General features: G+C 37.8%; 1 protein-coding gene across 3 annotated transcripts in view; it reads left to right on the top strand.

Moving 5' to 3' along the window:
- CFAP43 (cilia and flagella associated protein 43) overlaps positions 1–17,347 on the top strand; it is a 114,834-nt gene that overhangs the window by 48,377 nt on the left and 49,110 nt on the right. For all 3 annotated transcript variants that reach the window (XM_012102884.5, XM_060405176.1, XM_027960224.3), the window contains exons 13-19: positions 3,341–3,481; positions 4,270–4,442; positions 5,597–5,746; positions 7,576–7,706; positions 9,281–9,428; positions 11,458–11,559; positions 12,315–12,392. In XM_012102884.5, coding sequence (XP_011958274.1) covers positions 3,341–3,481; positions 4,270–4,442; positions 5,597–5,746; positions 7,576–7,706; positions 9,281–9,428; positions 11,458–11,559; positions 12,315–12,392 — 923 coding nt within the window. The remainder of the gene's footprint in view (positions 1–3,340; positions 3,482–4,269; positions 4,443–5,596; positions 5,747–7,575; positions 7,707–9,280; positions 9,429–11,457; positions 11,560–12,314; positions 12,393–17,347) is intronic.

Raw genomic sequence — 17,347 nt, 5'->3', positions numbered from 1 at the left:
GCTTATTAACTTAAGATATTGGTCAATTTATTCTAAAGAATTTAAAGTTGTGAAAATGGGGCCATGGTGAAGCAATTACTTGTAGCATGTTTTCTAAAACATTTAAATAGCTATTCAAAGTTACTAAGGAGAATTCCCATATCATATTTAGAGGTTTTGATACATCTACTTGGTATACAGTTGATATTAAATAACTCTTCTTGAATCAGTTGATGAATTAATGAAATGGCTAAATGTTTCTAATGTTACTGCTAACGGAAGTTGAGTTGGTTTAACCCTGAAATACTTTAAAAAAAATATTTATTTATGTATTTGGCTGTGCTGCCAGAATCTTTAGCTGTGGCGTGCAGGATCTGTAGCTGCAGCACGTGGAATCCAGCTCCCCGACCAGAGACTGAACCAGGCCCCCTGTGTTGGGAGTGTGGAGTCTTAGCCACTGAACCACCAGGGAAGTCCTGAAATTACTTTTTAAATAGCATTTGATCTCTACTTAATTAAGATATCTTAAGAAAGTTTTGTCACATGCATCTTTACTCCGTGCTTTCACAACCAAGGGCTCAGGTTCAATCCCTGGTTGGGGAACTAAGATCCCACAAACCATGTGGTGTGGCCAAAAATAAATAAATGAATAAAATTTTTTTTTTAAATGACATTCAGCTTTTTCTGTAATGTGTGTCCAAATGCCCATGTAAACTACAGAACTGACAGGCGAGATAGCACTTTGGTGATAAATAATAATAACCAACACTTTTCTGTCTGGCTTTATATACCAAATGTGAATGTAAATTTTCAAATCTATGTACTGATTTTTAAAAATTGAGTTTATTAAGTGTAAAATGTGGAACCTCGGCCCTGTGGAAGCATGAAAATGTCAAGGAAGAAACTGAGTGGAAGAGGAATAGCAGCGTGCTGTGTAGGCTCAGGAAAAGAAGTAATTAATTCTCAGGTGTGAAGAAAGGAGTGGAGGTGAAGAGCAGGCACAGAGGATACAGAGCAGGAGAATTTTCCAAGGATTTGAAGTAGTGGAGGATGGGGCTTGTCGACGTTCTAGCTCAGGACAGAAGTTTGAGCAATGGCGCTTGGAATGGTAAGAAGTCTGGCATAACAAGTATATGAGTTTACCAGATTATGACCATGATAATAAGGTTTGAAACAAAGTGGAGGGTCTTGAACATCATCCCAAGGAGTCTGGACTTTGTTCTGTAGTTAATGACACATCATCAGACGTTTTCAAGATGGGACTAGTGTGATTTGATTTGGTTTTTAGAGGACGACTCTGGCATCAGTATGAAGGCTGGAGAAGAAAGGCAAGAGAACGGAATAAAAAAATTCAGAAAAACGTTATAGTAACTCACACAAGAAATGCTGTTAGTCATAACAAAAGCCAACATTTATTGAAGGAGTCCTTATCATGTAATATCCAGTATTCTAAGTACTTGGCGTGTGTTAATTCATTTAATTCTTATAGGCAACTTTTGTGAGGAAGAGACCACTGTTATGCTCAGTTTAAAGATAAGGCAGTTGAGGCACGATGAGGTGAAGTATTTGTCCAAAGCCACGCAGGTAGCCAGGACTCAAGCTCAGGAAGTCTGGCTTTAGAGCTTGTGCTCTTATCCACAGTGTACAAGATCACGCAGCAGTCATGAAAAGGGGAAGGAGTGGACAGCTACGAATGATGGGATTGGTAGAGCTTGATAACTGATTGTATGTGAAGGGAGGGGATCAGCAACGACTCTGAAGTTTCTAACCCAGATGGTGGAAGTGTGTGCTGTCATCAGCTGAAGTAAAAACTCAAGGGAAAAGAAAGTTATGGAAGCTGAGGGATAGGGTGAGCCGACAAGGTCTGTAGAGTTGAAGCCAATATGATCTTCATTTGGAGATATTTACCATTAATTCAGAAATGAAGATTCGTAGTTCAAAGTTTAACGATGGAATTCTGATCTTGAAATCACGGAAGCTCATGAGACGGTTTAAGACAGAGTTGAAGCAAACCCAACTGTGTAATGAGGTCAAACAGGTGACTTATATACGTAAATTAGATGGCATGGAGTGTGATAGGATTGATGGCTGACCTCAGAATGGGTACCAGTCCTGCCTAAATGTTCCATTTTTCAACATATCTTATCATTCAGAGTATAGGATGGGAAAAGCTACTTACTCTGAAGTTGTAGGCAGAGAAGACAAGGCAGTGAAGAAAACTGAAGATGGGCGAGAGGACTGGGAGTCACCCGCACCCAGAAGAGCTTGAAGAAAGAAGGCTGTATGAATAGTGGACTGTGGCCGAAGTGTCAGTGGCACGAGGGCGAGGATGAGGCAGTCACTGTGTGAGGTCAGGGAGAGCTACTCCTTTGGGACAGAGAGACAGAGTTTCAGGTGGGAACGGCAGTCAGAGAAGGAAGTTGGTAACCAGCAATTTCTGCTCTCAGATGTTTGCAGTGGAAAAAAAGAGAATTTGTAACTGGTGGGGAAATAGGGTTGAAGGAACATTCTAATCTGAAGATAGGGGAGTCTTGAGGCCTCAGTAGGAGAAGACGTAAAAGACCCAAGGAAATTAAAAGAGGTAATTAATAGCACATGGTGTAATAATATATTGGAGGCGTAGGCTCAAAATCACAGATGGAAAGGGTTGCATTTTATTCCTAAAAATGTCAAGAAATGAAGAGGGAAGCTAAGAACAGAAAATGTGAGATTCAGGACGAGGAAGGTGAAGTCAAGTTTATGCCAGATGTTCTCTGTCTTCCTTGTTCAGTGAGAGGAAAGGATACCCTGTGGACACCTGAGGGGAGGGGCTGAGATGGGGCCCAGGACGGTGGACACACACAGAGCAGCTGTGTGGAGTGGCAGTAGCGGAGCTGGAGAGATTCCAAGGTGGGCTGCAGGCAAGGCCCCTTGCAGAAGTGGGATTCGCTGGCTTACTGTAGGACAAACTCATAACAGCAAGTGTATTCCTACCACACCTGCGATACCTTGACTGTGGCAAAAATGTTTATTCAGTACTGGGAATGGGCAAATGGCTGGAGTGGACATTCAAGAGGCCAGAGCTTGTGGGCGCTGCTGGGTAGGGTAGAGCCAGCGGACTCTGGAGGCCCCTCTGGCTGGATGGAAGCTGAGTCCTACCCAGCTGCATTGAATCTGTCCACTTAGACGTCTCATGTGGAGAATCCCCCATCTGTTCATCAAAAAACGTTTCTATCACTTATGTTCAAAGATCACTTAAATATCCAATAAGTAAATTTGGATCAAAAGATTTAGTTAAGACAGGTCTATATCTTACCTGGAAATATGAAAGCTTCTATAAGCATATCAATAATGACTTGTGTTGATTTCCATTTGCTTTCAGAGATGGGCAAAGGCATTTTACAAATATCCACTGTGTCTCCTTTGGAAACAGACATAGTAGAAGTGATGGTGCTTTCCTCACTTCCAGAAACAAGAAGAAGCAGGCTGGAAATATTTTCTCTGCCTGAAATACTACCAGAAGGTAAAGAAAAGTGAGCAAGCAATTCTGTCCTGGGCACCCAGTTGAATAGTTGCTATAGCTTTCTTTTCTTTTTTTTTTTTTTTCTTTTCCAGTGATAGCATTTTTTTTTAAATTCTAACGTGAAGAGGTAAAAACTGTCACTTTTGTGAGTTGATTTGTCAGTTTGTGAAGTCTCTTTTTGTTGCTGTTGTGTCCAACTCTTGTGACCCCATGGACTGAGTCCACCAGGCTCCTCTGTCCATGCAATTTCCCAGACAAAAATACTAGAGTGGCTTGCTATTTCCTTCTCCACTCTTTTTTGTAGCTTTAAATATACAGAGTCAAATTCATATATGTTATTATGTAGTTACTTTCATTGATAAAATCATAAAGAAAGCTTTCTGGATAAAAAGGTCTGATAAAATAGGCACTTTGTTTTAAATAACAAATATATCTGGGTAGCTATTTTGCAAATATTTAATTATAGAGTATAAGAAAGTAAAAAACCTCAAGGTGCTTTTATGTCTTAATTAAGACTGTTTAGATCATCATGAGTTTCATCATGTCTCTACTTAACTGATAAAATTAACAAAAGTCTTATAAAATATAATTTACTTACTGTTAGTCATTTAATGCTCAAGTATACCTAATGGAGCCAAGTTGTTTTCCAATCATTTTTATCCTGTAATAGTCTATACATTAACTGAGCATTTAATTTTTTATTTTGCTTTTCATAGTTGTCATAACAGTTAAAAAAATTAAATCAATAAATGGTACAAATTATCTATCTTCTTCCCCAAATATTACAGTTTCTGCAAGCTTTGCTGATGAACGAGGGAGGCTGAGAGATGAATTCATTCATAAGTTTGTGTATGAGACAGAGCACACTCTGTCCTCTGCGGTCTTGAACTTGCATAGTAACCGAGTATATGGCTTCTGTGACCAAGTGCCATACATCTGCAGCTATCTTCTTCCTGAAAAAGTATGCCGAAACTTAAGCATTCTGTCATTTTTCTTAGCACTCAAGATTGGTACATTGTATTCATTAGACATGATCCAAGCTTAACAATCTAGTCCGGTTAAAAAATGCCTTTATTATAGTAAAATAACTTCTTTGAATTAAATATATTAGCATGATTTGTTAATTCATCATAAAATATTTTTGAGCAACCTAATACTTGTCAGATAAACATGCAGATGACACAATATTAGTTTAGTGACTTTTAAGACTATTTTTAAAAAATCTACCATTAGAAAGTCTATTCTACAGGGCTCAGGAGCTACAGCGTTGACGATTTTCAGTGGAACTTTATACTTGAGTCTTAAAGAAAGTTGCAAACAAAATGCCTCTATGCTTCTAGTATCCTTTCATCATACTCTTCAGACTTCTTCCATATTGCATCATTTCCTGCTATACACACTGACCCAGATTATATCACCCTTCTTTTTCTAACTCCTTCAATCAAAAGCCTTCTCTCTCAGAGTAGCCAATATCAGCAAGGTCTGAAACAAAGACATTCAAAGAAGGAAGGAATGGTTTGTAGTAAGGAGGATTTAAGAAAAGCTTCCTGGTAGAAGTCATAGTTGAACTGGACTTTGAAGAATAGTTCAGATTTAGACATGAGAAATATTGTGTATAATCTTGGCAGGGAGGTGGGGTTCCTGAAGTAGGGAGGGAAGCCAGATAGGTGGGCATGGGATGGCGAAGAGCATTCCAGGTAAAAGTCACAACACATGCAGAAGTTTGAAGGTGGGAATACGTGAGAAATGTGTGTGTGTGGCGGGGGGGGGGGGGTGGGGGGAGCGGTGATGGTGGTGGTGGAAATTGACTCATTTATGTTGACTTGAGGATAGGAGTATTTGGAAAGGATTAGTAAAAAATCAAGATAGTCAATTGTAAGCTAGGATTTTTAATGGTAGCTGATATACAAAGGAGACTTTTCCTAGTTGGCTGAAATGAACATTTATTTGCAATCAAAGATTTTAAAATGTGCAAATACAGGGGTCTACTTTATCATGTATCAGTTTATTTCCAATGACAATGTTTATGGATTTGCATCTGACTATATATGCATAACTGCAAGGTGCCACTCCCCTGATCTTTTCTATAATATGGTCATTTTCTTTGATCGGCAGGAACATAGTGGTGTTCACATTCTTAAGCCATACCAAAAAATGCAAAGCAAACTATATGGACCTGGAATGCTCTCTCTGTCTCCACATGGATTGTGGCTCATAACAATAGCTAAATGTGGAATTCTGTATATCCGAGATATTCATACTTTGGTAAACTTTTTTTTTCCCTCCATTCATGGGATTTGCATCTTGATCTCATATAAGGAACAAAAGCTCTTAGGAAAGGAATTGGAACTGTTAAGTAAATTGAGTCATAACTTATTTACCACTGATGGTGTTATTGACTTCAATGTTAGCTGTATTTATGTGCCAAGGTTTGAGTCTCTAAGGGAGGAAATGCAGGCCACTAGACTGAGATCTGCCAAAGAAGGAACCTGGGGCAGTAGGTGAGCTCCAGTCCATCTCCATCACCACTTACTGTGTGGCGAGAAAATTCACTGAACTGCTCCTCTGCGATATTAGGAAGGCCTTGCTTATTCTCACCCTGTGAGATTCTGGTGAGAGCCAAGGAGAGGGTATATGCAAAACTTCTTTGGAAACAGTGCATTGCTGTGCAAATCTGGGATGATTGCTGCTAGCTCCCCGCCTGGAGCGCCTCTGGCCTGCTTGCTGCCACCCTCCCCCACCCCCAGGCTGCGTCTTCCTGTGACGCTGGAAGAATACACAGGGTGTGGTCCACACGAGCCCTACCCCACCCCTGCAGACTTCAGGACCACCACTTCTGATTTCCATTGTTCTCAGATCTCTGTTTAAATGAAAATAGTTTCTTCTCCCCAAGTGAAAGATCCGTTTCTAGGTTTTGAGCTCAAGTTGTACTGGTTATCAGTACAATTTAATTCTTTCATATTATATAGGGAAAGACCTTAAATGTCTTACGAATCATTTTTAAATGAACAGTTTGCAAACTGGTACATTTTCTCTTATTTAAATGATTTGTAAATGTATGCTACAACTGATAGTGGCGCGATGGCAAGATGTCAGAGTTTTTCTGGATGATTCTGTGCAACGTGCCTCGTATGGGAGGTTATTCATGGCAGTACTGCTTGTAAAAGCAACCTAATATCCATTAACAGAGGACTGGATAAATAAATAATCATGCAGAAACAGTTTATAAATAAAGTATGGAATATTATGCTGTAATACAGCATAAGGAAATCTTTATGCAACAATATGGAAAGAATCCCAAGACATATTATTATAATAAGTAAGAAAGGCAAAGTGTGTAATACACATGTTATACTTCATATTAAAAATTGTTTGTATAAAAATTTATTTATATACATTAAAATCCTCTGAAAGGATATTTAAGGTATAATTATATTGATTGCCTTTGGGAAGTATTGGGGAAGGGGAAGGAAGGAGATTTCACTGCATACTCTTTTATAGTTTTTTTTTTTAATTTTGAAACATTTGAATGTATTTCCTATTCAAAATTTAAAAAAAAATTTTTAAACTATCATGGTTGATAACTAGTGTGACAAAGAAATCCATTTTTGGTCAAATAGTTTAAACCATTGCACTGTGTACCAACTAATGATGTATATGGGTTCTAATTAAACTGATTTAATTGGCCTCCTCCATCATTCTTCACTCAGTGCCCATCGCCTCCTCTCATGACACTCAGCCTCTGCACAGCAAGGGGATTTGCTTAATCCTTGAAGACATCTGAATTTGCCTGCACTGTCCATTCTCAGCAAGTCTGTTCTCCTTTCCGTATCTGATTTCCCTATCGGTGACAATAATTCCTCTTTTTCCATATTACCTACAAAGGAGAACAAATCAATACTGTTGAATGTATTTTGTATTAGTAATTTTCAGTTCTATGTAGTACTAAGAGGCTACTCCATACCAACTAAAATGCTGTTAACAAATAGGAAAAGGTTTATCCATAAGCAAAAGTGCATGTAACCCCCTTAGAAAAAAACCCTGTGGTAAAGTTGCACTTGTAATTTCTGCACTTTTTTCCTAAAACTATTAAGGAAACATTTACTCGGTGTCGGAGTCATTCTCACCAGGGGCACGGGATTCAATCGGTGAGAATTTCAATGGATGGACAAAGCATTCTGGTGAATGGAAGAGATGACAACACACTGGTTAACCTACGATGGAGGTAAGTACAGGTTGCAGTAAGCAACCTCACATAATATGGTGTTTTAAAATGTAGATGGTATTATTTAGGTAATGGCAGGGCCAACGTAACTGGAGACAACTGCCATTGAAATAACTGTTGTACCAACGACTCCAAGAGAGGGGAAGATGCCATGCTATGCAAGGGCCATATAGGGAGGCACCAGGGAGGGCTAGGAGACAGAGGGAGCAGGGAAAACATGGGCAAGAGTCTTCATTTTGGTTTCCATGGTGAGGAGCAGCCAGGCTTAGGATTGGCTAGTTTGGATAACTTCAGTGGGTTCTGGGCCATAGGAGCTGCTGCTAGTTGTCCAATACTTGACCCAGGGATTACTAGGAAAGGAAAATAATGGCCCCAAGTTTGAAAGACCAATAGAGGGTTTGCTTGGGGCTGTGGGCTTATGGGTCTGCATTTGAAAGGTGAGCTCCAGGTAGGTTGTTTACTATCTCTATGACTTGGTGGTCCTGGAAGGGACAAGACCCCAGATGTCAAAGCATCAAAATACAAAAGATAAAAAGACACAGTTAAGACCTATGACGTGTTCTGTCCTCCCTATCATGACATCTGTTGGAAGAACACAAGGAATGAGGACAACTCTGAACAGTAGATCATTTTTAAAAGTCCTATTTATCCCTAAAAAACCTGACATAGGTATGTGCGTTTCTGTACATGCATACAGATTTACTTTCCTAATTAGACTTTGCTTTCTTAATCAGACAATGTTAAATTAATTTAGACTTTGCATAGACTAAAACTAAAATTCTAAATAAACAAATAATCGCCAAGCATACAGATAATGGCCAGGGCATAGAGATCGTGCAGGTAATGCCCTGGACTTGAAATGTCACCTTATTTGGTCTGCCAGCGGATACCACTTAGCAATGTGCAATTTGTTTCCACAAAAATACTGTTTCATAGTGCTTCCTGTAAGCAAGACAGTAATAAAACTTACTTAGGCACCTGACAACCCCTCTAAATCATCTACAACCATGTTATTCAAGGTGGGGTCTGCAGCACCTGTGAGCTTGTTAGAAATGCATATCCTTGGGCCTCATCGAACTTTTTGAGTCAGAATCTTTATGGGTGGGGCCCTGGAATCTGTTTTAACAAGCCCTCCAGGCCATGCTGATATGCCTGAAGTTTGAGATGCTCTGGTGTACTGAGTGGAAGCAATAATACTGTGGGGCAGGGACTATGAGGACTGAACAGGGGAAGGTGATTATATACAGCGTGAAGCAACACAGCACCTAGTATATTCCGAAGGTTCAGCCAGAGCAGTGGCCAGGCTGGGTGAGCAGAGAGGACCTGTAGGGTAAGGGATGGGGTCAGCCTGGGGAGAGCTGACCCCAGGGAGGTCAAGAAGCTTGTTGTGTCCTGCAGCCCGTGAGAGTGCTGTCCTCTAAGAAACAGAGTCCTAATAGCTTCAGGACACTGTGGAGAATTGACTGCATATTTCTCTGTGTAGAAATGGATAGGTACCTGTAAGGAACACTGCTAAATGTGTCTTTTCAAATTGTCATGTTGTAGCCTATGTGTTTTCCTTTTTATTAATATAGGCGGTTTGGAGGAATCTTAGCCAATGATATTCTTGAATATAGCCAGCAACTTACAACTTACCTGAAGACCATCATGGATGAGGAGAATGATTATTTAAGTATAACAAGAAGAGACTCCTTGGATTTGGAATCAGAATCTGAACATGCAGTTGAGTTTCAATATAGTTTTCTTTCTCCTTCCTCCCTCCCTCCTTCCTTTCCTTCCTTCCTAAATTGGTATGTTTTCAGGTTATAGTTTTCTTTTAGCAGATATTTTAGTAACATTCCTCTTTATCCAGATATCCCATGATTTTCAAAAACAGCATGCACTACATTTAAGAGAAAAATATTCTACATTTTCTCAAAGCAAAATCACAAATATTACATTTCAGACCTTATTTAAGACCATAGTACAAGGTCTATCTGGAAAAAGAAATCTGTTACAATTCTGGTGCTTGTTCAAACTAGTCTCTCTGTACTTTTTTTTTTTTTTGCATCATGGGCATTATTTAGAATGTGTCTACCCAGAGGACATTTATTCACTTAGTCATTTAATAAATGTTTATTGAGGGCTACAGAGTGCTAAGCTGTGGTGATATAGCCATAAACAGTTGGGGAAATTTCTGCTTTCATGGAACCTACATTCCAGGTGGGGTTTGGGGGTGAGCAGAGAAAGATAAATGAATAATCAAATACATAAGAAAAACTAGATAGTAACAAGATCTATTTACTGAATAAAAAGGGGTTGGTGTGATAGTACTGGCTGGAATAGCCCCTCCAAGGAGAAGGTCTGTGACTTGACTTAAAAAAAAGTACAGATGGGTAGGGGAGGGCAAGTACTCAGGGCAGAGGGAGAAAGAGCTTAGTACATTTGAAGACCTAAAAATAAAAAAGACCTGTGCAGTTGAAGTGAGCAAGGGAGAGTGATAGGAGCTGAGGTCCTTGAGATGGGAAATAAAACAGGCAAAGAAGGGCTTTGTAAACCAGGTAGCATTTGGACATAATTTTACATGTAGTGAGAACCTATTAAAGTGTTCAGAGCAAAGGATTTACAGGGTCTTATTTACACTTTTTTAAATGATTGCTTCTGCTGTGTGGAATATGATTCCGCCTGCTTTGATAGGCAGCAGATAGGCCTAAGAGTGGAAGCAGACAGAGCAAGGAGTTAGAAGGCTCAGGTAACAGCAGCAGAGGGGGAAGAGTGTTGTGGAGAAGGGGTAGATTCCAGGCAGGTTGCAGAGGTAGGGGTAACAGAACTTCCGATGAGTTGGGCCTAGAGGGAAAGGGAAAGAAAGGACTCAAGGATGAAGCCTAGATCTTTTACTTGAGGGTACCATTCACGGAGAAGAGAGAGACTATGGTGGGGGAGCCACTGTAGGGAGAAAGTAGAAAATCCCCAGACTGAGCATGAGGACACTGTTAGAACACTGTTCGCATGAGAATATAGCCAAGTGAGATACCAAGTAGGCCACTGTATAGATGTTCTGGGGAGAGTCCAGGATGCGAGATGTTCATCTGAGAGTAGAGGATAACTAGGTAAGATCATCACGGAAGAGTGGATGGTGAGAAATACAAGGGGGACTAAGACAGAGCGACTTCTAGAGACCAGGACAAGAGTTCAGGGAGGCAAAGGAGATTGAGAAGAACCAGTGAGGAGCGGCCAGTGAGGAGAACCAACAGACTGTGACATCCCAAACTCTCTCAAGACTTTTTGCCACAAAAGGGAGCACAAAAATCGTGTGGCAACTAAAAGGGAATCTGGTGGTCAGTGAAGAGTAACTTTCCTGGGACAGGAGGTTCCAGAGCATGTTTAGATACTGTTGGGAAAGATTCAGTAGAAGGCAGAAATGGATGATACAGAAGGGTGATGCAGAGGCCTTGAAAAGGAAGAAAATATTAAGATCCTAAGCACAAATGGTGGTGCAGGCCTTAACAGGCCATAGCATCTGGTCTACAGGAAGAGGAAGAAGGCCAAAAGTGATTTGGTGATCACTGTTGCTTTCTCAGTAAGAAGCATGGCTGATATAAGAACAGATTGGAAGGAATAAAATTAAGCATTACATCTTGAGCAGGCAAAGTGCTTATTAACATTTTTTTTTAATGCAACAAGTGCAGAGGGAGTCAAGCAATGAAATGAAGTAGGGTAGGAGGAGAACTTGATGAATTTTTAATTTAAGAAATATCTGTCTTCTTCTAAGGTAACTGAGAATATGCAGTTAAGCACTGACTCATCACAAGAGGAATTAGTCAAAGTTAATAAGACAGAAGAAATTCCATGGATACAACAGAAAAGCCAAGAGGTATTCATAAAACATAAAAGAGGTTTGAAATAATGCTTTGTAGGTGTGTCAGGTAGATTCATTTCCTATGAAAACCCATTGGAAAGTTAGAAAGTAGAGATACTGCTTGGCAGAGCATTACGTTGTATAAGTGTAACTTTCCTGAAAGTAAGCAAGCACACCAAACACAGCTCAGTCTTTCTAGATTAAGTTATATGTGCTTTAAGCACCGTACCTAGGCTAATGTGAAACCAAAGAAAAGTGTCCAGGGGTGCCAAAGCAAAGAATGAACTGGTGACACCTCATGTTGCAGGACATTTGTGAGGATGCTGCAAGGTTGACTTACATGAAAGGGGTGGATCAGGAACAGAAGAGACAATGTGGCTTTAGACGTGCAGAAAGCTGGCAAAGGTGGCAGCCATGTCTGGATTTAGTCTGCTCTCGCGCAAGACCCAAGGAAATAGCAGACTGGTTTTCCTTTATCAGCTACTCTGTTTAATTTTGCACTATTTTTTTTACTGTTGGCCTTATTATCGACCTCAGTTCCAAGCTGCTTCAGTTCCAACTTGCTTCAGTTCCAAGTGCTTACATAGCAACAGTTCAGACTTAAGCATAAGTATTGCAGTGGTATTATTACTATTCCATGTATACTTTATATTATTAGTCTTTAATTTTTTCCCTTATTTTTCTAGAGAAGTGCTATCTGTGTATCTATATACATACACATGTATCTCTGATCTCTTACTTACCTAAATGATGTACTTGTTCCGTTCCAGGCCATTGAAAATGAGGTTAAATTGTTTTCCAACAAAAGGAAAGAGATAAAAAGAGGAATCAAAGCACTCGCTAAAACTGTAAGTGTTGTGATATCACAGCTAAGCTGTGATGACAGACTCCAAAAACATAATGGCATAGGGATGAAGTGTTTCTTTCTTTCCCTATATAATGGTTCTGGGTGGGTGTTCAGGCCGGTGGCTACTCTGTTCCATGCAGTCATTCAGAAACCCAGGCTGACAGAGACTCTGCTATTTCTAGCACATGGCTTCTAAGGTTGCCTTGCTTGATTTCATCCCACTCAACTGGAATAGGGAAAGAGCATGGAGGCATGCACTGGGCAAATCTAGAGGTGGCCCTTACTATTGTTAGACTGAACCACAGAGATTGCTATTTTATAGCAATCAAATTCAGCCAAATATACTCCAAATATTTTTCTGTTTTGTCTAAGGCATAGATCTAACTTTTTTAAAAAAATAAACACCGCATTTTACCAATTCATTTTATTGAATGTGGCCATCCTTTTCCTGCTGATTTGCAGTGCCTCCCCAGATTCCCATGAATATGGAATTGTTCCTAGATAGTCTGTATTCTGAAATTGAGCACGGATCTTTTCCTTAGCCAATTCCAAACTATTTTGATTGCTATAGATTTATAAAGTGTGGTTATATCTTAAAAGTAATTCTCCCTTTGCTCTTCATTTTCAGAAAATGTTGGCCTCTTTATGCACACTTTTTTATTTGAATTTTAAAATCACCTTGTCAAGCTCTGTAAAAAACTCTGATTTATTTTATTTTCATTTATTTTTTAATATAAATTTATTTATTTTAATTGGAGGCTAATTACTTTACAGTATTATACTGGTTTTGCCATACATTGACATGAATCTGCCACGGGTGTACATGTGTTCCCCATCTTAATTGAGAATAACTGCTTACAGTTTGATTTGGAGAAGAATTTCTTTGCCATCTTTGAAATTTTATATATATGTTTATGTATATTAAGATTTATGTTATAAATGTTATAAATCTTTTATACAATATATAACATATCAATAAATATATATATTTCCAAATTTTTAACAGGTTCTTTAATGAAGTTTCATAGTCTAAAAGTGACTTTGTGTATGTTTCTTACTAGATACTTTGTGGGTGGAATATTTTCGATTACATTTTCTGACTGGATACTACTGGATATGAATGTTACTAATTTTGTATATGACCACCTTTCTGACTTTTCTTTTTAGTTCTGTTGCTTTGTCAATTGAATCTCGTAGATTGTGTAAGTAGACTATCAATGTCTCGTGAAAATCATGTCTCTTATCAACCTTTATATTACTTTATTTATTTTTCTTATCTTATGGTAAGGGCTTCTAATATAATAGTGTCAGAACATGCTTGTCTACTAACCTTAATGAGAACATTTCTAACTTTTAAGTGCAATGCCTGCTATTTTTCTGTTAGATAGCCTTTTACAAATTAAAAGAAATCCCTTCCTATACCTTGTTTTATAGGAGTCTTTATTGTTAATTTTATTGTAAAATTTATCAGATGTTTTGTATTCTTTGTATTCCTCAGATAGACTTTGGTCATTTTAAGTAGTACACCAGATTCAACTTGCTACTAATGTTTTATTAGTATTTTTGTGTTTCTAGTCATAAATAATATTGGTCTATTTTTCATATACTTTCTTGGTCTAATTATGATATTAGAGTTAGAACAGCATTATCAAGTGATTTGAGTAGCTTTCTACTTTTTTTCCCATTCTCTGGAATAGTTTGTATAAAATGGAGATTCTCCATTTCTCTAAAAAGGATTTGATAAAACAACCCCCTCCTCCCCTCCCCCACATACATGTAAAACTATCTGGGTCTGATGTCTGTTGCAGAGTTGATTCTTTCCTATTGTTTCAAGTTCTTCTATGGTTATCAGTCTTACCAGGTTTTCTATTTCTTTTCAGGTATAGATTTAATAAATTATATTTTCTTAGAAAACTGTCTAAATGCATAAAATTATGTAATAGTCTACTTTTTAAGTCTCTTCTGATTTTTGCATTATAGTCCTGTTTTATTCCTAATGCTGTATGTTTGTGACTTTCATCTTTTTTCTTGATCACCCTATCCAACAGAATTTCCATTTTATTAACATTTCCAAAGAATCAGGTATGGTTTTGTTGATTTGACTCTGTTATTTTGAGATAACATTATACTTTATTTTATAACTACACCTTTTATAAATTTAGGATTTGATCAATTTAGAATTTTATTCATTCCTCCTTGCTTCATTCAGTTTTATTTTTCCTCTTCTACTTTTTTTAGTTGGAAGTGTGGTTTATTTCCTAGTTTTTTCCATTATACTGTGCATTTGACCATAAATATTCCACTGTGTACCACTTTGACTACATTGCATTGATTTTGATATACAACTTTCTCATTATTGCTTAGTTGTAAATATTTCTAATTCCATTTTGAACATATCAACCAAAGGGTTTTCTACAAGAATGTATGTATTTTCCTGTTTTTTATTTCCAGATTGTTTTGTCTTTTATTTATTTATAGATTGTATTGCATATCTTTCTGTTGCTAACTTTGAACTTTATTTCACTATGCTCAGTAAATAAAGCTTGTTGAGATTATCTCTGTGACCTTGTACCTAGTCCCTTTTTGTGAGTGTTTCATGTGTTAGTAAAGAATATTTTGTTTTCTGGGTTTTGGGGGCAAGATGGGTAAAATGTTCTTTAAATTTCTATTAGATCAATCTAATGGTGTTAGTAAAGTTTATGTTTTTGCTATTTAAACTGATTTCTAGGTGATAAGCAGTTTGTCAATTTATCCCTGTATTTCTATCATATTTATGTTAGATGAAAAAACGTGCATGACAGATTGCCTTGATAGATTGCTCCTTTTATCCTTGTGAAATATTTATATTTGCCTCTTTGGATGTTTTTAACTGTACACTTTGATTTTTATATTAATATTTTTGCTCTATTTCCTTTTGTTAGCTCTTATTTACATATCTTTTTCAACTGCTTTATTTCCAACTTTATTGTGTCCCCTAATTAGTATAGAGTTGGACTACTTTCTTTAAATCCTATCTAAGAGTTTTAATGAATGAGGTTAGCCACATTTACTATAATTATTGATATGTTTAACTTAATCCCTGCCATTTTACTTTGGGTTTTCTGTTAATTTCCAAGTTTTTTTCTTTTTCCTTCTTCCCTGTTTGGATTGCTTGTGCATTTTTTGTTATTATTGTTCTTTTCTTTCTTTCTTCTTCTTCTTCTTCTTCTTTTTTTTTTTTTTACCATTTTGGGACTTTTCTATTTTTTTCATAATTCTATTTTTTTTTAATTCTATGGGACTTCCCTGGTGTCTAGTGGTTAAAGACTCCTCGCTTCCAATGCAAAGGACAAGGGTTCAATCCTTGGTTGGGAAACTAAGATCCCACATGCTGCATCATGTGGCCAAAAAAAAAAAAGTCAAGTTCTAGCCCACGTGCTTGACTTAGTTTTTTTTTTTTGGTAACATTACCTGGTGCCTTCCTGCTCAATAGTATAGAGCACAGAGGCATTGACATTGCCTAGAATCTCAACCCCATCCCAGATATCCTGAATAAGAATCTGCTATTTTGACACGATCCCCAGGTGATTCACAGGCACACTGAGCTGGAGAAACCCTGCTTTAGTGTGTGTCATACCGTGTGCATGCTGTCATTGCAGTCGTGTCCAACCCTTTGTGACCCTATGAACTGTAGCCCGCCAGGCTCCTCGGACCATGGGATTCTGCATGCAAGAATACTGGAGTGGATTGCCATGCGTGCCATCGTCCAATTAAATCCATGTCTCTTACATCTCCTGCATTGGCAGGCAGGTCCTTTACCACTAGCGCCATCCAGGAAGCCCATGTCATATCATACCTGCCCTCCAGATTAGAGTCCAGTGTGCTTACTTTGTTCTTACTTTTTACTTTCTCAACTCCTTATGCTTCTCCCACTTTGTCTCATTGGTATCAGTTAGAATTATAGTTTAAATTGGTTTTTTTTTTAACCCTTAAAAATGTGTAAATCTTGTTTAGACTTAGTAAGAATTTCCTCTGACTTCAATATATCCTTAATAATCCTTTCAGAGGGGTAGGTATTAGTGAACTTTCTGGGTCCCTGAATTTTTACAAATGACTCTGTTTTGACCTCACACTTGAATGATGGTTTGTTGACTATAAAATCAGAGATTCAAAGTTTTTCTTCCACTTAAAACTTTGACCCAAAACTATTGATCCGTTGTATTCTTGAATTCAGTGTCACTGATATGGATTCTTCTCTTGGTCTTATTCTTCAATTTTTGTGATACTCTTTTTCCTCTTTGGAAATGTTTAGGATTTGTTTCTTGTTTCCATACAATCTGTTTCTAGTCCTGGGTTGTTTGTTAAATCTTGAGTTTTCATGCTTTATTGTGTCTTTAAAAAATTCTCCATATTGTTTCTTTAAACATTGTGGCCCCAGTTCTCCTATTCTCTTCTTCTTAAAGTCATATTAGTAACAGGTACTTCTAGATATGTCGCACACATTGACTGATTTTCCTTTTACACTTTCATCTTTTTATCCTTTGTTATACACAGGGAGGATTCTTAGCTGACTTTTACTGATCTTCAACTGTGTCCATTTCACTATTCCACCCATCTATTGAATTTTCTGTTTGTTTTGAAGATTAAACTTTTCAATTCCATGACCTCTTAATTATTTTGATGATGCAATATTTTGCATCCCTAGTTACTGTGAAATTCTACTCTTCTTGCTCGATTAACTCTTTTTCTTTGCATAACAAGTTTTCTGCTTATTAAATTTATTGTCTCTCTTCAGTGGTTTTGTTATACCCCAAATATTTGGAGATCTATTTTTTTGATTATTGCATGCTCATCTTTATAATTGAAATTCCCTGTTATAATTTCACCACAACAGTGCAGCAAGCTTGGGAAGAAGATGTGTAGGAGATCTAACTTCTGCAGATAATTCCAGTCTACCTTTTGCCAGAATACTGTCTC

Source organism: Ovis aries, chromosome 22 (genome assembly GCF_016772045.2).
Source record: "Ovis aries strain OAR_USU_Benz2616 breed Rambouillet chromosome 22, ARS-UI_Ramb_v3.0, whole genome shotgun sequence".
Taxonomy (NCBI): Eukaryota; Metazoa; Chordata; class Mammalia; order Artiodactyla; family Bovidae; genus Ovis; species Ovis aries.
The sequence above is the reverse complement of the archived record's forward strand: the minus strand, read 5'-3'. Positions and strand labels throughout refer to the sequence as shown.